The sequence below is a fragment of the Rhipicephalus sanguineus genome, chromosome 11 (assembly GCF_013339695.2).
Source record: "Rhipicephalus sanguineus isolate Rsan-2018 chromosome 11, BIME_Rsan_1.4, whole genome shotgun sequence".
Lineage (NCBI taxonomy): Eukaryota > Metazoa > Arthropoda > Arachnida > Ixodida > Ixodidae > Rhipicephalus > Rhipicephalus sanguineus.
In genome coordinates this window covers 132,428,170-132,449,955 of record NC_051186.1, presented here as the reverse complement: position 1 = coordinate 132,449,955, position 21,786 = coordinate 132,428,170, and the positions used below count along the sequence as shown (strand labels likewise).

Here is a 21,786-nt window from a genome sequence, read left to right as displayed (position 1 = left end):
CAAAAACACAAGAGCACTAAGCACATATATAATGTGGGCTGTCATGGATGTTTCTACAATAACCCTATAATTGCTCTGCAATAACTTCAACCCACATTGGCCATGGGCAGAGTCTCTGGTGCTTACTCTGCTACGTGTGCCGAGTGTGACCACACTAGCAAAGGCTTCTGTGCAATGGAGTAAACAGGTATTGTGATCCATAATTGAAAAGATTATTTTTAGAATTACCGAAGCCCCCGAAAAGCACCTTTGAGTATGAAAGCAAGATTTCTTTTTGAATGCCATGTGCTTGAGTTCAGTTAGGAGGAGGAGGAAATAACTTCTATTTAAGACGGCAAGATTTGAAGGATGGGCTCCCTTCCCTAGGTGGCAGCCATGAGTCCTTGAGCTCTGGCGGCACCCTCGGCTTGCCGAAGGACTTGCACTTCTGGGTGACTTTTTTTTTTACTGCGCATAAGCTGAAAATTCATGTAATACTGACATTGTGACTGAACCACTACTAACTTAAGACGAAGCTGCTATCTGGACTGGAACGGTTATGATATCGGATTGCACGGGTCTTGCAGCTAGACATCTGAGGCAAATCTGAAATGCAAGAACTTCTGAAAACACCATGATGTTTACGGGTTTTCCAAGGCTTTGAAAAAAATGGCATTTTAATATTAAAGGCTGCTCTAGAGCAGGATATTAATTTCGAGATGCACGGCAGACAGGCGGCAGCATTTGTTGCCGGCGTTTTTAAATTGCCGGTTTGTTATCATTAGGTTTCAAGTCGTAACCTGTGAACTGTAACCATCCATCGTGGTTTTCTTGTTTCGAAGCTGGAACACATGACAGAACGAAGGCGAGTGATGTTGCAACAAGACACCTTCATTACACAAAATCATCGTCCCTAACACAAGAAGACTCATAACGCTTTCATAAAAACATTTCAGTTACCACGTCTTCGGCACAGTACTTGCATCCGAAAGTCAATCACGGGCGCACAAATCGGAACGGCATAAACGCACGTGGGTGCACGGACAGCAGTGCGGCCATACTTCGAGACCAGATTCGACAAGACGAGAGGAGGAGGTGTTCCTGTATGAACAGAGGAACACTTGTCACCGGGGCCCCCTGACGAAATGTTGACGGGATGGTGTAGCTCCCAGTGTGTACTACAGTGTGCCCTTCACTTGGGTCCCAGCATGTCCTTGGGCTGGACCCACTTGTCGAACTCCTCGGCAGTCAGGTATCCGAGCTTGATGGCACTCTCCTTGAGCGTGGTGCCTTCCTTGTGCGCCGTCTTGGCAATCTTGGCCGCCTTGTCGTAGCCGATGTGAGGGTTCAGCGCCGTCACCAGCATGAGTGACTCGTTGAGCAGCTTGGAGATGCGCTCCCTGGAATGCCAGGAAAAGAGATGGCTGTTATCAAAGGGCGCGCATTCCGATTCTGGCCACCATTTAAGACGGTCAACACTGACAGCTAAGAACACAGCTTCAAACCGGAGTAATAGAACAGGTCTGGAAGACAATGCAACATGATGCCGCCTCGCGTTAACAAGAGAAAGCTAAGAAAATCACATAAAATCGTTCTTTTTAACTTGTGTCGCGGTTGCACCTATCAAAAATGCATTGTAGCTTCAAAAGTAAAAGCTTGTTAATTAGACACTCGTTCATTTGTAAAATTGGATAATTCGGACTTGTTCTCTGGTCCTGGCCAGCATATGTATTGTTTAATGGCATTAAACTCTCGTTAATGCGGCCATATTTGGTCACAACCCGGTAAATTAGGACGATACTTGGAGCACGCTGAGTGCAAAGTGCCACAAATGTACACGCAAACAAGCAAAAACAGCATTCGTGGACAGTCAAAATGGCCGCAGGCTTTCAGAAAAGCGTGGTCACCATCCACAATCGCGTTGTTGGTACGTAATAAGGTATGGGATCGGAGCATGTTTCGGATTAAGACACGGGGGATTTGACCCACGTTCACACTGAACAAATTCGCACATGACTAAAATATTGGCTTTTGCACTGCTCTTATAAATAATTACTGGATTTGCATATTCCTGAAGAAAATGAAAGTGCTTTGATGTAACAGACATTTATTGTTTTCAATAATTTGGTTAATTCGGACAGTTTTTGCGGTCCTGTAAAATCCAGATTAAGGAGCTTTTACTGTATTAAGCACACGTATAAGCATGACCACATTCTTCTGTGAGCAGGTTACTTTCCTGCCAAATTTCCAAGCATTCTGCTCAGCCACCATTTTGTTCGGATAGCAAAGTAGCTATCATCGCTTTTTTATTTCAACGCTGCCTCTGCGAAGCTGTCTGCTTTGCCAATTTAGTCAGAACTAGGAGTGAGGTTAAAGATGGCTGCTGCCCACTTAGCTGCCCATTTAGCCTTCTACGGTGAGTGCTGCAATAACACAAAAGCTGTAAGTGAGCGGTGAAACAGGGTTCTCTTGACAGCTGCAAGATGCTAACATATCCAGCTAGTATACGAGCAAATCCATGAAAGCTTGTTGCTGGGTTAGTCAGGTGATTGTTTTACAAAGCATAACTCTATAAATAGTGTGGCCACCTAGCACAAACTGACAAATAAGTGGGGGGAAACAAGGTGAACACTCACCCCCTAGCCCCCCTCACATTTAGTGATTTGCACTTAGGGTCCCTTAGACAATAAAAACTCACCGCACCACCACAATTATTTCTCAATAAATACGGATGTTCTTGCATTGCGCCCCCATTGAAACATGGCTACTGTTGCCAGGAATCGAACACGCGTCCTCAAGTTGAGCAACGCAATCTTATCTGCTAAGTTGCCACTGCAAGTAGTACAAGTTGCTATGAAAAATTTCAACGAGAATGGGCGGTGGCACCACAGTGCACAAGTTTTCACAATTCTAGCTGCCTGACAGGTTTGGAATATCGTCTATGAACAGAAGGAAGGGCTCACTTGTTCGGCACAATGCCGACCACACAGTGGTCCGTGAAGGAGACGCTCGAGTCGGCCAGGAGCCGCACCGAGCGGAGCACGTTGGACACGATGAGCGGCTTGAACACGTTCAGCTCAAAGTGGCCGTTGCTGCCACCGACTGTAACGGCAACGTGGTTGCCCATGACCTGGGCAGCCACCATGGTGACCGCCTCACACTGTGTAGGGTTCACCTTGCCTGCAGTACACCCAGATGAGACAAGACACAGCATCAGCAAGCAGACCTCACATTAGATCAAACAGTGAATTCAGAATGCTGCACGATGAAACGTGTTTGTGCACAATCCAAGCTAACTGGATTTGGCTAACGGGCAAGGGGTTGCATTTGCCCATCTCCTACAGCCTGCTATTCGTCTTCACTGCATAAGATGAATGCAATTGCAGGAACCCATACAGTCAAACCCACCTATATCGAACTACTTTTGAACACAACAGTGCTTGAACATCGATGCATCAAAACGTCTACGGCTGCACTGAACGAAAAATATGCCGCGCAAACGGAAAGGTAACACAACGCAAGTGCTGTGTTGTTGTGGTGTTGTGGGTTGTAGTGTGTTCTTCATCCCGTTCATTCGCGCTGTATTTTTTGTATAATGTATAAAAAACTAGCCCAACTTTCAGTCTTGGCTACATTAAACCAAAAATAGCCAGAACACTTGATATAACGGACATTTGGCAGTGCAAAACACCTCAAGAAGTTGGCTTTTTCTAATGGAAGGCAATGTCCCACGTGCATTTGGGAGAGCGAGCAGTGTGATTAGGAGGGAACCGCGTAGAGCATGTGGAAACTACCGCTTGCCATCGCGTGCTTTCTTCCGTGATACCTCGTCGTCGCTCTTGCTGTTCGCTTCTCCGCTCCCAGTGGCTGCTGTAAAACGCAAAAACCCTGGCTGTTCTCCGCGAGACTGATGATTATCAACACAGTAGAACGTAGAGAAACGAAGCCTGACATCACTGGTACGTACAGCATCTCAAGAAGCACGCTGAGTATGACAACGCCAACATTAGGGCCAAGGTAGACTAGAGGCTTTCGGTGCTTGATGAGTAAGCACAGCTGCGCATGAAGATGTCAAGGCACTGTTTACATGAATACCGTATTTTCTCACATGTAACCCTCCCCTGCATATAACCCGCACCCCCAACTACAAATTGTGAAAAAAATAATAAAAATAAATCCCCGCCCATTTCCATGAAACCACCTTTCTTGCATTACCGTGAAGCCAACAAGCATGCCGAAATTTGCGCCAAAAATACTGTAGTTTCTTTAAAAGTTTAATGTTGAATTATACGATATACTGCACTAATTCCCGTTTTTTTTGCTAGTTTTATATATGCGGGCTCGATTGTAGTTGAATACAGCTTTAGAAGGCAGGGGCATTTCTTCATATGCGGGTGAATGCGAGCCTCCACCAATGGGTGCACACTCTGGACTAACCACATGAGCCAGACAACTGGCAATTCCACCGAGTGGCTCATGAAGGGAACTATTCTTTAGTTGCGGAGGCAACCAGCAATGCCTTGGTCATATGGGCAGGGCCTCTCTTGCCTTCTAAGCGGTACCAGACTACAGTTCGCTGTAATCGGTTTCCTCCAGGATTCGGCACTTTTATAGCAGGAAAGGTGATCGTGCATCACAGAATGGTTTCGTTTGCCAACTCGTCTCTGCCATGTCAGTGAGCAGACCCCGGCAAATCAATTTCAAAAGTAAATACACCTCGAGTGTTCGAACAGGCATGACTGGACAACTCTGAACACCTGCGACACTTGTGGATCCAAGTATGTATGGATACACACAGCTGCAGAACGGCTACTACTGTTCTGCGAATGCAGAGACCTGGCATAATGCTGCTTCCCGGCTCATTCTCAGGCAGGGAGAGCTCGCCGAAACCACACCGCGGTCCCGATCCGAGGAACCTGATGTCGTTGGCTATCTTCATCAAGCTGCAAGCGAGTACGTTCAGCGCACCGGACACCTCGACCATGGCGTCGTTGGCGGCAAGCGCTTCGAACTTGTTGGGTGCCGTCACAAATGGGAGGCCTGCAATGATGAATCCACCACTCAATAAGTGAGAGCAGAGCAACGTAAGCAGCGATGTACTATGCAGTTAAGGATGTTCACTTATGACATTTACCAGCATCTCGTAATATGCGGTACGATGAATAGCTAGCTGGCTGAAGGTCACCACCGACTCACCCGTGAACTGGGAGACCTTCTCAGCCACTTTCTCAGCAAAGCCGATCCTCGTGTTGAGGCCCGTGCCGACTGCCGTGCCACCTGTAAAACACACAAGTGGACACAACTGCAGTAATTACAACAGCCCAATATTAATGAAAAAAAACTGAGCAAATGACATGGCTGATGAAAAGTTGTGATGCTACTTGGATGTGCCAAAAAAATGGTCATGAAACACATTTTCAAAAAAAGCTATACTAAACACGTTGCAACCACTGAGTTGTCATATTTGAGCAAACGGAACATTAAATAGTAGTATCTGCCATCTTATATGGAGAAGGTAAGGCAGAAGAGAACGTCGTGCACATTTTGACAAGCATCCTATCAGATGTGCCATTGCCAACAAATTAACTATGCTTCAAGCTTCAATGCTGTCATTTTTTTTTTCTTTTTTATACCAAATGACAGCAAAGTCAGCATCAGAACTAAAATACATATCAGTTGCTTGTAATATTCATAAATAAGCAGCTACGAATGTTGTAAATACTCTCAAAGCAAAGACCCAACTCAAGTGGAGAGCATAGATTTTTTCTTTTTAAGCGTTACTTCATTTGAAACATTTTGCCACAATACCTATATAGCATCTAATAGGCGACACATGTTGCCATGCACAAATGCGACACCTGAATGGATCTTTATGATTAGCATAACGTCAGCAATAAGGGTTGGTGAACTTGATACCCGCACAAAGTCCCTCAATGACACAATTATGACTGCAGGAAAGTATATTAAACCTACTTAAACCGCATGTGCAGTTTAGCATATCAAATGACCATACACTGACGAAGCAAGACGAGTACAACAATGAAAGTGGTCATTTTGCCACGAATCTAAGAAACCAAGCAATCAGAGATGCGTGAACCAAATGGCTAGACAAAATGACAGCAGAGAAAAGTGACCACACGACACAACTTTATGCATGTAGTAGTTGCCAGTCAAGGACTGAATAGCACACACTAACCTGCAGCGAGGTAATAGAGACGAGGAAGCGTTGCTTTCACTCGCTCAATGCCATATTCAACTTGGGTAGCATAACCACCAAATTCCTGGCCCAAGGTCAAAGGCACGGCATCCTACGTGAAAAACGAAAGGCATATCTATCAATATGCAGGTGTAATAATCATGTCAACTACTAGCTGATATTTAGTCAAACCCTGACATAATGGACCACAGTTTAATGAAATCCACAATGTAACAAAGTATTTAGATTTCCTAGTCTTATACCGGTGTCACACAGTCCCTACTGATCGTGATCGGGCCTGATACGGATTGAACTTCATCACTGCGATTGGCTCCTTTACGCAAGCTACAGGATGGAGCCAATCGCTGGCGAAATATTTGACCCCAATCAGGCTTAAAGGAGTGGACAGAAAAGTTTACTGACTCGATAATAGCGGCAACAAAACTCATTTGCCCCAGCGCGAGACGAATGTTTACTTATATATGCACGTATGTTACGACCGGAGGCAGTTTCGATTTCGAAGAGCACTCGGTGGCCCCGTGACGTAGCCGGCCTACTCGATCAGGTGACCGCGAGAGCCAGTGACATCACTTGCCAGCTTCTGCCGTGTTGTCAGCGCTGCTGTTTCGTTTGCTGTGTTGAGCAGGTGTTGAGCGTTGTGAGTGCTTGTTTCCTCGATCGTCAAACTACATTGCTTATCTAGTGCAGCGGTGGACAAAAGAGCTGGGAGGAGTGTAAAAGTAAGTAAGAAAAGCTCGATTCACTTTGCGAATCTCGCCGGTAGCAGCGATTTTGTTCTTGTCGTCGTCGTCCAACTGAGGTGACGTTTACCGCCAGGCTTGGAGTAGCCGCAGCATTAGACGTGCTGAAACATTTTCGCTCCGATCATTCGTAAAGTAGCAGGACGAGAAGTGACGAAGGAAGCAGTGAAATCACAACTTTAGCGCTCTGTAACAGTGTTTATGCGTAACATGCAAGTGACATGATGTACGCTTTATTGACTCCTATTTATATTGGGCAACACCGCATTCTCAAGGCATACCAAGCATGCGTACGCACGTTGGAGGGCCGAAGCAGTTATCTGTGTATTACGCAATATGATCCTGGCAGCAGAGAGCTTTAGTTCATCTGTAGACTTCCTAACGTTTGCGGGTACCAGGTTACCGGAGCTGTTGACGGCTGCAGCAGTAGCAGCAACTGCGGAGCCCGTAGCGACATCTTGTGGCGTTTTGTCCAACTAGAATACTTTTTTTCTATTTTTTCCGTCGCACTGCTGTTCTTGTCTGAGAATACTATGAGTTGCTAATTATCTCACTGCTAATGCTTTACACAGAATCAGTAAGCGGATAAGTTGCTGCAATGTTATATTGTAGGTCTCTGGTTAGGCTGTGCATCATCAGGTGTCGCTACCAGCATTGTCCGTCTCGTACACACCTCCGGTAACCCGGTTAGAACTCGTGACGTAGGTGGTATCCGCTCGATGACCTCATCGTCTTTTGCTTCTGTTTCCGATTCGGCACTTTCACGAACTTGAAAACTCAATTAAAATACTTTTTAGGCTGTATTTGTGGCTGATATTGTACAGATGGCACCTATATGCACCCATTAGTGTTATTCAACAGTCATATTGTGTCCAAATTTTTGTGTCAACTTTAATGCCGGTTAGCTACACTGAAAACTGTGCACTACACCAGGTCACAACCGAAGGAAAAAATGCCAGCTTTACCCACAGCCACTGCCGTTCTCCAACAGAGAACTTGCATAAAAGCTCCGTCCAATAGCGCTTACTCATTTTTGTGACATCAATCACTTTTTCAGTGTTTCAGATAGCTGACTTTGTCATACAGACACACGTTTGTGTCGCTGGTTTTAGACTGGAAGCTTAAACGCCCTCGTAAATTTCGTCAGGGACTCTGACATCACTGCTCATTCAAACGTACTGTTTCAAATAGTGACGGTGAACCTCGAAGTATTAAAGAGCTCCTAAACCACCTCCGATAATTTTTTTAACATTTCAAGTAAACATGCACATCGAGTTCAGAATGCCACCACGGTCAACAATGCCAAACGCAGCAGTGCTGCGAGCCGTGGATGCCCCACAAATTCCAAGAAACAATCCCTTCTCCTCTCCGTGCCTTTCGGCATTCCTCGTCCCCTCGGCACTCGCCACGATGTCAAAATGTCATCTGCTCATCATCCTCAACATCTGTTTGTCCGCCCGCAGGTACGCGCGCTTGCTGCTCTTCCTCCTCGGACGGTGTGGAGGAGCACTCGGCCAGGAGGAGAGACGAACCGACGAATGCAGCGTAGCGAAAGAAAGAGCGAAACAAGCGAGGGCCTCTTTCATATCAACAAATGCATATAATTCCGCTATTAAGACACCGTTTCGAAAAAACCTGCACCATCTCCCGAAGGGAACCCTGATGGGATGCGAAGCAGCAGCAGTGCGCACGGCGTTGACCCGGTTGAAACGGGCGTCGACGCGGGTGCTGGAAGAACGGTTTGAAGCGAAACTCGATGTAGCGTTTACTCGAGTAAATGTTTGTTTGAAACGCAAAGACACGGGAGGTTGGTTGGGTTTCGTGTAAGTTTCATTGAAGCGTTTGGCAAGACTTCGTAGTCGTTGTTTCTTCAGAGTCGGGACACAGGCGCTGGACCGGAGCAGGCGCACGTTTCGCCTTGACTACCATGGATGAAGCGAGAGAGAAGTGACACGTTCAGAGGTGTTGTGAGCGGGCGCTACGGCGAGCATGCTGCGGGTGAGGGAGAGAGTGACGTCAGTGCACACCTACAAGGGAAGCGTGCGAGGGGAGCGTGACGTCAATGCAAAGCTGTGGCGTGACCTACTTGGCAACGCTCCAACACCTACGGCGAGGGGAACGCGTTGCGGCGCATTCGTACGGACGCACGTAACATACGGCGTTACACACGTGAGTCAAAGCGCTGCTTCGCATCTAAAATTCTCGCGGCTACCTGTTCGTTGTAGACTCGTGCACAACTGCGACACCACACATAAATTCCGACCTCTGGTTGGTTTAGGGGCCCAAGTACTAGAAAAAGTATTCATTCTAAAAAGAGACAGGGCGTGCAAACACGGACACAAGAAAGAGATCAGGACACCACAAACGCCGACTAACAACTGAAGAGACGCACAACGGCTGAAAAGAAAGAAGGCACGAAAACTTATCTGCGCATGCCCATGCAACCGGCGAACCTATCAATCCGGCACGCGTGGCGGTCTACGTGGAAGACCGGTCCACGTAGACCGCCACGCGTGCCGGATTGATAGGTTCGCCGGTTGCATGGGCATGCGCAGATAAGTTTTCGTGCCTTCTTTCTTTTCAGCCGTTGTGCGTCTCTTCAGTTGTTAGTCGGCGTTTGTGGTGTCCTGATCTCTTTCTTGTGTCCGTGTTTGCACGCCCTGTCTCTTTTTAGAATGAATACGTACCAACTAGCTCAGCTCTCTGTTATTCTAGAAAAAGTACTTGTGGTTCGAGTGGAAACCAGGTAGCACGACTGTCTTTCGCAGGTGAAACGCAGGCGCACCACGGTTCTGCGGGCGGAACTGACATTTTTAAAGACAACAGTCTTTCTTGGGGAACTTAAACGCAGAAACTTTGGTCTGTCTTTCTGTTTGTCGGCACGTCACTCGATTCAGCCACCCGGCCAAAGTTGAACCACTTGCCCAAGGGCCAGCCATCTTGAACGGCTTACTAGGTTCATACTTGTGTACATTGTTGATCAAAAAGCAAACATTACGCATATCTGAGGCGCAACATCACTAGGTAGGTATAAGGTGGTGTGTTCCTTTAACAGAAAATACATAGATGCGTAATTCTAGAGACCCTAGTTTCTTAAGCTGCGCTGAAAATGCGACTGCGTTGAAACTTGCCTTCCTCCATGCCCTTTGCACGAGCTCATTGTTGTGTTTCGGTTTCGGTTCAGTATTGCACTGTACGAATGCCATGGGGCGCCGCTCTGGCATTCCTGTTTTACCCAGGCGACGTGTAAATAAAAGAGTGTGTGGAGAGTACTCGTTGAGTGCAGACGTTTCTTCTGCTTCGGCGCTTCGCGCCAAACCGCGTGTTCGTGCTGGCTGGCGTCGCCGCCGGTCGCGTTGGTCACCGCCGGTCTTCACCTGCCGCTGCGCCGGGACTACCAGCCCGCAACACAGCACTCATGCTTCCCGATGTATTGCCAGATGGCGTCCATATCTCACGCCGTGCCTCTTCTATCGTCTTTAGACAACATTTGCAGCGAAGCACGCAGATACGCGGCCAATTTTTTTCTGAGGTTGTAACCGAGTGCAGTACTTTTTCGATTCCTGTTCCTGTCTCTGTTTTCTTGTCTCGATTTTTTGTTTTTCAGTTTTCTTTCGGTGCTGCTGACATTCCCCTTACCTGGTACTTTTTCTATATTTAGTTAGCAAAGTTACTTTGTGCCACAGTTTCCATTAAAAGGGTGGTGCCACCAAATTTGTGGCTAGCGCGTTCTTTGCTGTAAGCGTTTCCTATAGCTCCAGGAAGCATGATGCACGCACCAAGATTCATGTATTCTCGCTAAATAATTTAATATCGCCTATTGATGTGGACAATTTTCGGTTTCGGTTTCTGGGCACCAAGGTTGGGCAGTGACGTAGAAGTGTAGGAGGCATGGTCACATGACCACACAAGGCTGTGACGCACTAATCAGGAAGCGATCAAAACTCGGCAAGTGATGTAGCAACCGATGCTTTGCCGGTACTATAGTGAACTAGAATATATTCTAGTTCACTACAGCCAGTACGTACGTTGCAGAAGTGGCAGAGGTCTGGAGGTCACTCACATTACTACAGTAGATTTGGTGTGACGTCACCACAACTTTCGTTGCCCATCCTACAGATCTATGTCAGTGTTGACGCGCTAGCGATAGGTTTCGATCGGGAGAATGGGCATTTAGGTACACTTTGGAAGTGAATTAAAATATATTCTAAACGTTTGCTGTGTCTGACCCTTTGTGTGGAGTGTCCTTGCATACAGAGGAAACCCACAACAGGCTTGTTATAGCCTCGAAATTTGATGGCACCACCCCTTTAAACGAAACCCCCATACATTGCAAACAAGCACTCGGTCCTTCTATGACAAATGGAAGACCAATAAACATTGGTCTAAAGAGTATGTTTTCAAGGCGTTTTTTTGCATGGAAATGTTACTTGTGGGTGGCAGAACGCACTGCCATGCTCATATTCTTTTAATCACATAAAAGTCAGCTGTTCACCTCAATATTGCAAAGCGGCATGGCCAGTGCCCATGCTGTCCCACAAGAACATACGAAATGCAATTTGCACCCAGTGCCACTAATTACTGTTTCTGTATCAAAACCAAATGTGCAGTGAGGCCTACTCTACAATACAAGAACTTGTTAGAGGCTATGGCTGAACGCCACACACTTCTGCAGTGTTTGTTCCTCAAGCCACCATACTGAAACAATGCAGACGATGAGGCAAGATATATGTACAGTATGAATAGGACAGATGTTGCCCCTATCTCATAAAATGCTCTATTCAGTACTGAATAAGAATCAGCTGATTATTTATGCATCTATCCGTTTGTGTACTTTTTGTCCCACCGTCTTCTCTTCGTGATGAACCAAACCAAGCAAACCCAGTTTAGGAATCTAATACAGTAGAACCCCGCTGATACATTTTTGAAGGGACCGTAGGAAATAAACGTAAGAGACGAGAAACGTAAGAGCCGAAAAACAGGAAAAACGGCAAAATATTTAGTGGTACAGAATTTTATTTCAATTCTTACGAGCAGCACGAAAATTGGCGCGCTCAGCCGCGATCTAGTCGATGGATAGAAACGCGGAGCTTAGGACGGCCTCATCCACAGAAATGTAACCAACGTATGTGATTTTTTTTAACACCAACAGCTGTAGGCATGAAAGAACTAAGCACACGCAATCACGACCGGCGCGGCGAGTCCGACCGCGAACCGCACGCACGACCATGCGAGCTCCAACCAGCTCGAACTCCTCCCGTTCTCCGACAAATAACGATGATGATGAGTCTACGCCAACGCAATGGCAGAAGTGAATGCCAATCTCGAAGGCCTTGCTTTCGCAAGCAATTACGTCATACACGCCATGTTTGTGCAATACAAATCTCAGAGGCTATGCTTTTGCCAATAGTAAATGCCAATGTCGAAGGCCTTGCTTTCGCGAGCAGTTACGTCGTAGACGCCATCTTTGCAATTCGAATCTCGAAGGCCATGCTTTTGTTTGCATCAATTGAAAGATTCTGTTGCTTGCCCCTCTCATGCGGCTAATATTACGGTCAAACGAGGCCAAGCTGCGTGAAAATGCACCATGGCCGCTCTCTTTGGTAGTCACTCGGTCGGCTCCGGGCGCACTTCGCGACGTATCATACGGGAACGGTCCGACAGTTACGACGTAACAGCGGGGTTCCCAATACATTGTATCCTATGGGAGCTATGCCGGGACCGGCGGAAAACGACGTAACAGCCGGGAAAACGCAGCAGTGAGGAACGTAACAGCGGGGTTCTACTGTACTGCTCTTTCAATGCCACTGCGGCATTTCCTTTAACAGAAGACCATCCTGTGTACTCAACAGTAGAAAGCAACAAGCACCACACGGTAAAGCAAGTCACAGAAAAACAGGCAAAAGTGCTTTGACGTTGCAATGGCTCACCTGAGTGTGAGTCCGGCCGATCTTGATAATGTCGTCGAACTCCCGGGACTTGGTGCGAAGCGCATCGAGCAACTTCTTGAGCGCCGGCAACAGGCGCGTGTCGATCTCCATGGCAACGGCAATGTGCATTGCTGTCGGGTACGTGTCGTTTGAACTCTGCAAAAGAGTTTTCTTAACGTTAAAAGGTGCAAACATACAACACCAGCAAGCGCAAGTGAAGTGTAAGGAGGTATGTTCACATTGTGGCACTGCTGGGAACAAAGAAGCACACAGGTGCAAGTCGCTAGAATATACAGAAAACAAAGGCTGGCTAATAAAGTGTTGCGTTTGGGTGTGCTTCTATGTCGTGTTACTCGTATAACAATACACATAAAAGATGCTGCAAATACTAAAGTGCTTTGAATAACTGAACGACTACTATCACACAGTTCAGATTCGCTTCCCCTACAGATGATTCCGCAATGCGATCGTCACGTGGCATACAGCAGTTGCGCAATGTAAGGCCATCCCACCTGGCTCTTGTTGACGTGGTCATTAGGATGAACAGGGCTCTTGCTGCCCAGCTTGCCTCCGAGAATCTCAATGGCCCGATTGGCAATGACCTCGTTGACATTCATGTTGGACTGGGTGCCCGAGCCGGTTTGCCAGATGACCAGCGGGAAGTGCGATTCCAGCCGCCCGTCAATCACCTGCAGGGTCAAACAACCACGCTCTGATGTGTTCCGTCGTTGTTGTCGTCAGTAGAAACTCATGACAGTGCAGAAAAGCGTTAATCGTCAGCTTATATTGAAACAAACAGCACTGCACATACTAGTGCGATTGAACACGGGGTAAAGAAGGAAAATTCATGACGCATCCATTAATGTAATCTGCATGTACACAACTCTCTGTTACAGGCATTCTGACATTCCAAGCATTCAGAAAGTTGCATGAAAGTGATAACTCATGGTGATAGTACAAGCAGCATAGTTCCTTCACTATTTAAATTATTAATTAAGCGACAAGTGGGCTAGTTAATGTTCAATCGCCTAAATCCTATGTTAACTCTTTTGTTACCATGCCTATTTAAATCGATCACCAGTGATCGATGCTTTGAATTGTTGATTTTGGCATGTTGAATTTGTTTCTCGTACACCTAGCACCTCCTACTAGTTAGTCCAGCCACTGAACTTTCAGAATCAGTTCGAATTTGCCCGTTGTGGCAACATAGTGATTTCTGACAGACCTTTGCGCAAACCAATGTGCACGTGTTGTTGGGAAAATGTGCTTGGCTGACGAACTTGAGAGAAATACGTGCCGCTTGGGGTTATGCTTCAGTAACATGAAAGTTCTGTAATCAAAAGAACTTTTGCAAGTCAAATATCAAATTATGATGTCAGCTTTGCAATCTTACAGTGTTGAGCGGTAATAATGGCCTGAAATTTATGCCAGCTATTCACCAGAGAGCTGTTGTTTAGAGTCGAAGATTTATTCTACCAAAATTATTTCCAAAGGTCCGCCGCATGTATGACGCGTGGACGTGGCCTTTTCAGGCAGTTTCCAGCAGCTTCGGTTTCACTTCTGTTGTTATATCAGACACGGGGCCGCATCTCGTGTCGCTAGTTGCTCAAATATGGCGTCGGCGTCACGTGCACCGCTCGAAACTATCTTGCAACCACACCTGAATTTAGTGACGACGAGCTTTGAGTCCGAAAATGACAGCACCTCAGCGTCAAGCTCTGATGGTGACGATATTTTGCGTCAGCCTGGGACATCCGCAGCTGTCAGGGGTTGGTTTTCGTTTACGGCCTCAAGTGGTCTCCTCCGCCGCACAGGTGTAGCTGCTGACCTTTGCACACAATCTTAGAGCTACTCTGGTTACGTGCGAGGTCCACACGTCGCTGGGGCACGATGTGCTGGCGCCGGCTGCAAAGCTTCGCCTCATGACACTAAGGCCGCCGGAGCAGATCTCGGCCCCACACTACAGAGCAGCTCGAGACGTTTTAGGAGTGTGCATAATTTAGTTTTTTTTTTTTTCAATACTATCTGCAAAAATACAAATAAATATGCGTGGATGCATATTTTAGAATGCCAGCCTCTGCGGAGAGAGGTGGCTCTTGGAAAGAGGTGACGCCAGACGAACTAGTGAAGTTCATTGCACATCTGGTTTACATAGGTGTTGTTCACATCGCAGGCATCCATCTATATTGGAACACCAGCAGCCTATTCTCGCAAAAAGACAAAAAAAATTATGCAAAAAGTACACGAGTGCACTTGTGTCTCACGAAAACCAGGAAATGCTTCACCGCATTGCACAAGCAGCGAAGCAGTATCTCGGTTCAGATTTTTTTTGTATATTTTAACAGAAACATTGTGTAGAACATTTATCATTTTTATACTATTTCTGGGTCATTTATCTTCAAAATGTATATTCCGAATTTTCTTTTTTCTGAGTTTTTTTGCATATATACAGGGTATTTTATTGCTCTGTTTATCAGCTGGCAACAAAACGTTACACACTTTCAAATTTTTATACATTCCACAATATTTTTGTTACTTTACAACTTATATTTTTTTGGAAAGACCATTTCATTATGCATAATTTGGTATGCTGCAACGTATCCTAGAGTACTTTACAAACTGGCAAAAACTTTCTTCCCAGGACACGAAAAATAACCATTTTGTCGCGGTAACGAAAGAGTTAAGCAGACACAGTACATAACTATACAATGCCAATGAATACAAACGGTGAAAACATGTTCTCGTCTTTTGTATTAATTGGCGTTGTATACTTGTATATGAGGTCTGTTAGAAAAGTATCCGACCTTTGGTGGATGAAAAAAAACTGGCATAATTGGAGCGTTGAAAACCTAATCCCCCTCAAAGTAGTCCCCTTGGGACTCCACACACTTCTCCCAGCGGTGCTGCCACTGTTGGAAGCATTCTGAGAAGGCCTCTTTCGGAATGGAGTTTAGCTCAGCTGTCGCTGCAGCCATAATGTCCTCCTTTGTCTGAAATCGCTCTCCTTTCAATGTCCTCTTGAGTTTGGGAAAGAGCCAGAAGTCGCAGGGGGCCATATCAGGAGAGTAAGGAGCCTGTTGAACTACAGGAGTCTGACTTTTCGCCAAAAAAAGTCTGAACCAAGTGTGAGGAATATGCAGGAGCATAGTCGTGATGGATGCGCCAGTTTCCTGTTGACCACAACTCAGGTCTCTTGCACCGCACAGCATCACGTAGGCGACGGAGGACATCCCTGTAGTACTCTTTGGTGATTGTTTGACCCTGTGGTGCGTACTCATGGTGTACCACACCGCGGGAGTCAAAGAAAGCACTCAGCATCACTTTGACGTTGCTGCGCATTTGGCGGGCCTTCTTTGGTCTTGGTGACGTGGAACGCTTCCACTGTGACGACTGGGATTTGGTTTCCAGGTCGTACCCGTTCCAGGTCGTACCGGTGATAATGGTGTTCATGAAGTTAGGGTCACTGCTTGTGAAATCCAGCATGTCCTGTGAGACTTCAACACGAAGTTGCTTTTGCTGCACCGTGAGCAGTTTCGGCACGAATTTCGCCGCAACTCTCTTCATGGCCAAATCTTCGGTCATAATGGAATGTGCAGAGAAAGTGCTGATGCCCACCTCTTCCGCAATTTCCCGGATAGTCACACGACGGTCCCGCATCACCACAGTGTTCACTTCGGCAATGACCTGGTCATTTCGGCATGTTGATGGCCGACCGAGCGTGGCTCGCTCTCCACCGATGTGCGGCCGTCTTTAAACCGGCTGTACCACTCCTTAATCTGTGTGCGGCTCATAGCGTCATGACCGAAAGCCGTCTTGATCTTCCCAATGGTTTCCACTTGGCTGTCGCCCAGTTTCTGGCAAAATTTGATGCAGTAGCACTGCTCCAGTCGCCCCGTCATTTTCCTTGCAATGAAAAACCGACGAGAGCACTGCGCACGACCTCACTCAAACGCTGCGTCCCAGCGACTGACGCTATTGGCAGGCGGGAAAAATTCACGCATGCGCACGAAGGTTCAAGGTCAGCTGATGCAAGCGCGCTTGTTTCAAATCCATCAGCTGCTCGCAAAAAAAATAAGGTCGGATACTTTTCTAACACACCTCGTACAGTGTCTTCTTAGCACAGAATGAAAATGAACTAAAATGGTTCTCTGATTTGTGAGTTGTCCCAGGCAGTCCCTGGCTGCATTTCACTGCCCGAGATAACGCACTTTAGGATAAAAAAATTATACCACAATTGCAGTGTGACCGCTGTGGACATACCTCGTCGGCCGCTCGTGAGATGGCATCCGCCAGCTTAGAGTCTAGGCCGTATTCCTTGTTTACGATGGCCGCAGCTTTCTTGAGGATGCCAAAGGCCTTGATAACTGGAAGCTGGAAAAGTGGAGAAACGTTGACGAGATAGGCTCAATTAATTCTAAGCACCTGCGCCGGCTTGACACTCTGCTTCCCACAGTCACCACACTTGAAGCAATGCTCAAGTAAGGCAAATGGAATGCATGAATGAACCTCTGCAACCATAGGATGCTACAAACGGCCAATACTGGTCGTGATCAAGGGCAGCAGGTAGTTTATGATGCTTGTAGGGGAAACAACGATTGAGGGTAATGAAAAAAAAAATTACGAGGGCATGGGAATTTCCAGTTACAGTCAACCTCGGTGCCTCTATTCCTAACAACAAGTTGTTTGATGACAGTCGGTTCACTCTCATGCACACGAGTCCAAGCGAGCTATATGCAAGGCAAGTTCTTTGATACAAGCGGCTTTGAATGTTTTATTTTAGGTCTTTCTACGTTCTTGGCACCAATTGCTGTACAGCATACTGAATATTTTACGTTGCAACTCAAACACTTTTGCAACTTCTGTATATAGAATTTTAATTTCAGTTACTATTTCAATCCAGGCAGTTAACTATTTTGAAGTGAGACCTTGTGGAAAGTGATGCTCTGCTCTGAGCTATGAACATATCTGTTTTTAAAGCCCACCACTTGAATGACACAAATTGCGCCAAGGCATGGAATGAAACGTGCCAATTCCGAAATGGCCCTTCGCTCTCAAACAACCCCAAAGGTTCGACTGCCGTACTAGAGATGAGAGATGGGCTAGTTGGTACGAATTACTGACTTGAGACGTATCTAATTAGCACAAAATAGAATGAAGGGCAAGGTAAAGAAAAGAGACAAGATGCAGTGCTAAGAGACCCTTCCTTCTTTTTTGTGATAATTAGATACATCTTAAGCTTCAATGCCACATGAATTTACTTCTCCACGACACCTACTGGCATCCTCTCGTTCTCGCCACCAATGTTGAAGTTGAGCATGGAACGCATAGTCTGTGCTCCATAGTACTTGTCGCTGGGCACCTTCAGCTCGCCAAATGTGTCGGACTCAATCCGATAGTCTCCCTGCAGATAAAAAAAAAAAGTAGGGCTAATAAATGTGTGGCAAATAACATCAGGCAAATGCATAACAGTCATAAGAAGCACAGTGTGTTGCTAGCAATATGTTCAATGCCGCAACACCATTTTTTTCCAATATGCATTGCAGTGCTCAGAGGGTCTTATCTGATTGCTAAATGCGCAAAATTAGTACATAGGATCACAATGAATAAACGCGGAAAGATCAAGCACAGATCTCAGAGGGTCGCCATGGCAAACAGTGCAGTATCTGAGCTACCATGACAACATAGTGAAAAACGTGTGCGATAAAACACTCGCAGCTTTCCGTATCAAAGAGAACACAAAAAACATTCTTGGTTTTAGGATGAACTCTATACAGCTTGTAGGGCTCGAGGAATCTGAAACATCTTAACTGCATAGTTGCGTGCAGTCGCCATTTCTTCATGAACACACTTCGGCAAGTCAGATCAGCAGTTGAAAATAATTAGTAGCAGTCATCACAGAGTAGCAAGAGATGTGGCTTTCGTTCTTCAGGATATGGGACTAGCAGCCTCCGCATAACTATAATTATTTGAAGGCTGCTAGTACCATATCCTAAATAACAAAAACTAGCATCTTTTGCTACTTAGTGGCGACTGATACTAATTATTTTAAACAGCTGGTCCGACTTGCCGAACTGTGTTCAAGAAGAAATGGCGACTGTGTGCAACTAGTTCAGATGTTTCAGATTCCTCGAGTCCTACAAGCTGTATAGAGTTCATTCTGAAACTGAGAACGTTTTTCGCGATGCCCTCTGCGACACGGAAAGCTGCGAGTGTTTTTCACTACATCGTCTCAGATACCGCACTGTTTGCCGTATACGTATAGAACTTACCGATGTCGATGCCATATGTATCTCACAAACTGAAGACGCGATCACCAGTACGTCTCTATTCCTAAAAAGTTACGGAAGATGTTCACACGACATAGTGTGTTTATGGGGCACTTCGGTAACGTGAGGTGATCAAGCTCGTCCGATGCACCGGCCGGCGAGAGCGCGATAAAAACTCGCGTGTAACCTTGCGCACTCGGAACGCAGAGACTCCGATGCGCCCGGGCCGGCATTCACGCTAAGTGCTCGACATATGCTCGTGTTCGTTACTGTTGTCGACATCTACTAGCTGGGCTGTTCACGTACCGATCCGGCGGCTGCCGTGCTGCTAGCAGACGAGTGCAGTAGGGCCATGTTTCCTCGGGAAAAGTTATGCCGTGCTGCGTGCCGCAGTTGAGAGACGAGGGAGACTGGCAGCTTCATGGCTGTACGAGCTCCGATAACGGCACGTGATAAATGCGAGGACGAATGAGGGGGAAAGACCCGTCTTGTTTTTTCAGCGGCGGCGCGATCGAGCGCTGGAAAATTGCTGCCCACACGAAAGCAACTTGACCGGCGACTCTCACGGATGACCTCCCTCCGCTCCCTCTGCCACCTCTGCTGCTCTCTCTTCCCACTGCCTCCTCGTACATAACTCTATGTTTGCGCAAGCCTTGAGGGTGTAGAGGTCGCGGTATGACATAATGCTTCAGGGTTTTGTTACGTGACGGAAGATGAAAGTTTCTCTATGTAACCGCGGAGCGTGCTTGCGAGTCGTTCTAGCTGGTTTGCGCTTCGAACGTATTTGTTGTGTTAATTAAAGCTGTGCGCTTATTATAAATTAAGACTTCGGCGTTCCCATTTAAATTATCAAGTCTGGCTGAGCCGCAATAATAAATGATGAGTTGATCGTTGCCAAAAATGCTAATGTTTTTGAGCAAAAACCAGTGACAGGAATGTGTTCCTGCATGATGGATAATTCTGTCTAAGGGCGATGACAGGCGATGAATAGAAGCGAATGTGTACATTGCGAAGCAATGCCGGATTATTCTTTTGTTTAAATAAATGACCACTGTGATGGCCTCGATCACCTGAAACATTATCTTGTTGATTATGTGCAGAGCTGGTACTTGCGTGAATAATAGAAGTATTGAAGGACTGTGATAATAGGCACACTGATCACATCTTTGTACATTTGGTAATGACACAAATAACCACGTTGTTGTCACATTCGGAAGTCTAAAAGTTGTTTCGTCATGCCATGGAGCCGGCTTCAGAGCTATCCTCTTTTCCACGTGCTTATCCCATGTATAAAGCGTGCCACTTATTTTCAGTTTGTCGTAAAGAAGCACAACATTATCACCATCTTCTCAGTTACGTTTTGAGGACTCCCACAATTTCCTGCGTGTTTCACGAACTGTGAATGAAAAATCCTCCGATAACGATATGTTTTGCCTTTGAGCTTTGAAGAGTTGCACAGAACTGTCGTTTTTTCGGTGGAATCATAAAACCGCAGTATGACGGGTCACTCCCGATAAGTTCTTTTGCCAACACGATGAACGCGTTCCATGGTTTTTACTTTTACTTTCAACAAATTGCTAAGCATACCATTCTCGACATATTTCCTCAGACGCCGGGCCTGCATCGTTATTTTCTAGGATACCGTATATCACAATGTTTTTACAGCGGCTTCCGTTTTCTAAGCCGTCCATCGTACTGTTTAATTGTGCAACTTGTTTTTGAACCGTATTCACTATTGCTTCGCACTTTTCAACTTTTTCTTTAGTCTTTGAGACTACACTATGTCTCCCACGGTCATTCATCGTGTCACAGTGACCTTGATCCACCGGAGTGCAAGTGTTGCAAGCCTGACATCACGCCACGTGATCCACTGCAGAGAAGCATTGCAGCTGCGCTCGCTTAGAGCCTCGCTGCTGCGGTACCACATGACCAGGTGAAGGTTTAACGGCTGCTTCATCGCCAGCACTTGGTTGCTGTCTCGCCATGGACGGCGCGCCGGCTCGGCTGTCTGTGCGTGCACTTTAGCGCAAGTGACAGGCTGAATCCAGTCATCCAGTAGGTATAGTTACACAGCAGACTGCGAAACCTCGAGCAAAGTCCCTGCTGAAACACCAGAGCAAAGGGAGCACATTATAAAGATGCCTACCAAGCATGAAAGTGTGCCAAGATTGAAGCTGCTGCAGGCGCCACTGTCGTTCAGCAACACGAACAAGGAGAAGAAGCCTAACTTTAACGAAACACTGTGTGCGTAGTCCTTGCAAAACCAAGCCAAACACACCTTTTCGCCCGTGACAACTGGGTTCAGAAGAGTTAAACCTCAGCCATTTTTTACTTTCTTGTCCATACAATAGCTGAATACAAGAGTACATACGATAGCTCTCGTGATGTTCTGTTTTTCACAGTGACAGATTTCACTGCATTGTATATGCAGATCCCACTCTGTAACAGCCCATACAGGCTTACAGGATTGTGAATAAATAAATAAATGAAAAAGCAGCTCAGCGCTTTGCCAAGCAGAGATGTTCCAATTTCCCAAATGATGAGCAATGTTCAGCTACCGCACTCTTTGAAGCTCAACAATGCGCAGAGGTATTCTTGCGCCCACAAACATTTTTGTGATGCATCAAAGACCGTGGTTAAATTATAAGAAAAAC

The 21,786-nt window shown here is 46.3% G+C and overlaps 1 protein-coding gene across 2 annotated transcripts; it reads right to left on the bottom strand.

Annotated features, from left to right (window-relative positions):
- Nucleotides 1–849: 849 nt before the first annotated feature.
- LOC119374506 (fumarate hydratase, mitochondrial) lies at nt 850–19,744 on the bottom strand. 2 transcript variants are annotated; one of them, XM_037644632.2, is made up of 10 exons: nt 19,439–19,744; nt 18,142–18,267; nt 17,127–17,237; nt 13,379–13,555; nt 12,867–13,022; nt 6,176–6,287; nt 5,176–5,256; nt 4,816–5,019; nt 2,943–3,159; nt 850–1,379 (listed from the first exon to the last, which is right to left on the bottom strand). In XM_037644632.2, exons 1-10 carry the CDS (start codon nt 19,553–19,555, stop codon nt 1,172–1,174), a joined length of 1,509 nt encoding a protein of 502 aa, XP_037500560.1. In that variant the 5' UTR covers nt 19,556–19,744; the 3' UTR covers nt 850–1,171. The 2 variants fall into 2 exon arrangements, with proteins under 2 accessions (XP_037500560.1, XP_037500561.1); XM_037644633.2 differs by lacking the exon at nt 19,439–19,744 and adding an exon at nt 19,136–19,165.
- Nucleotides 19,745–21,786: the final 2,042 nt, after the last annotated feature.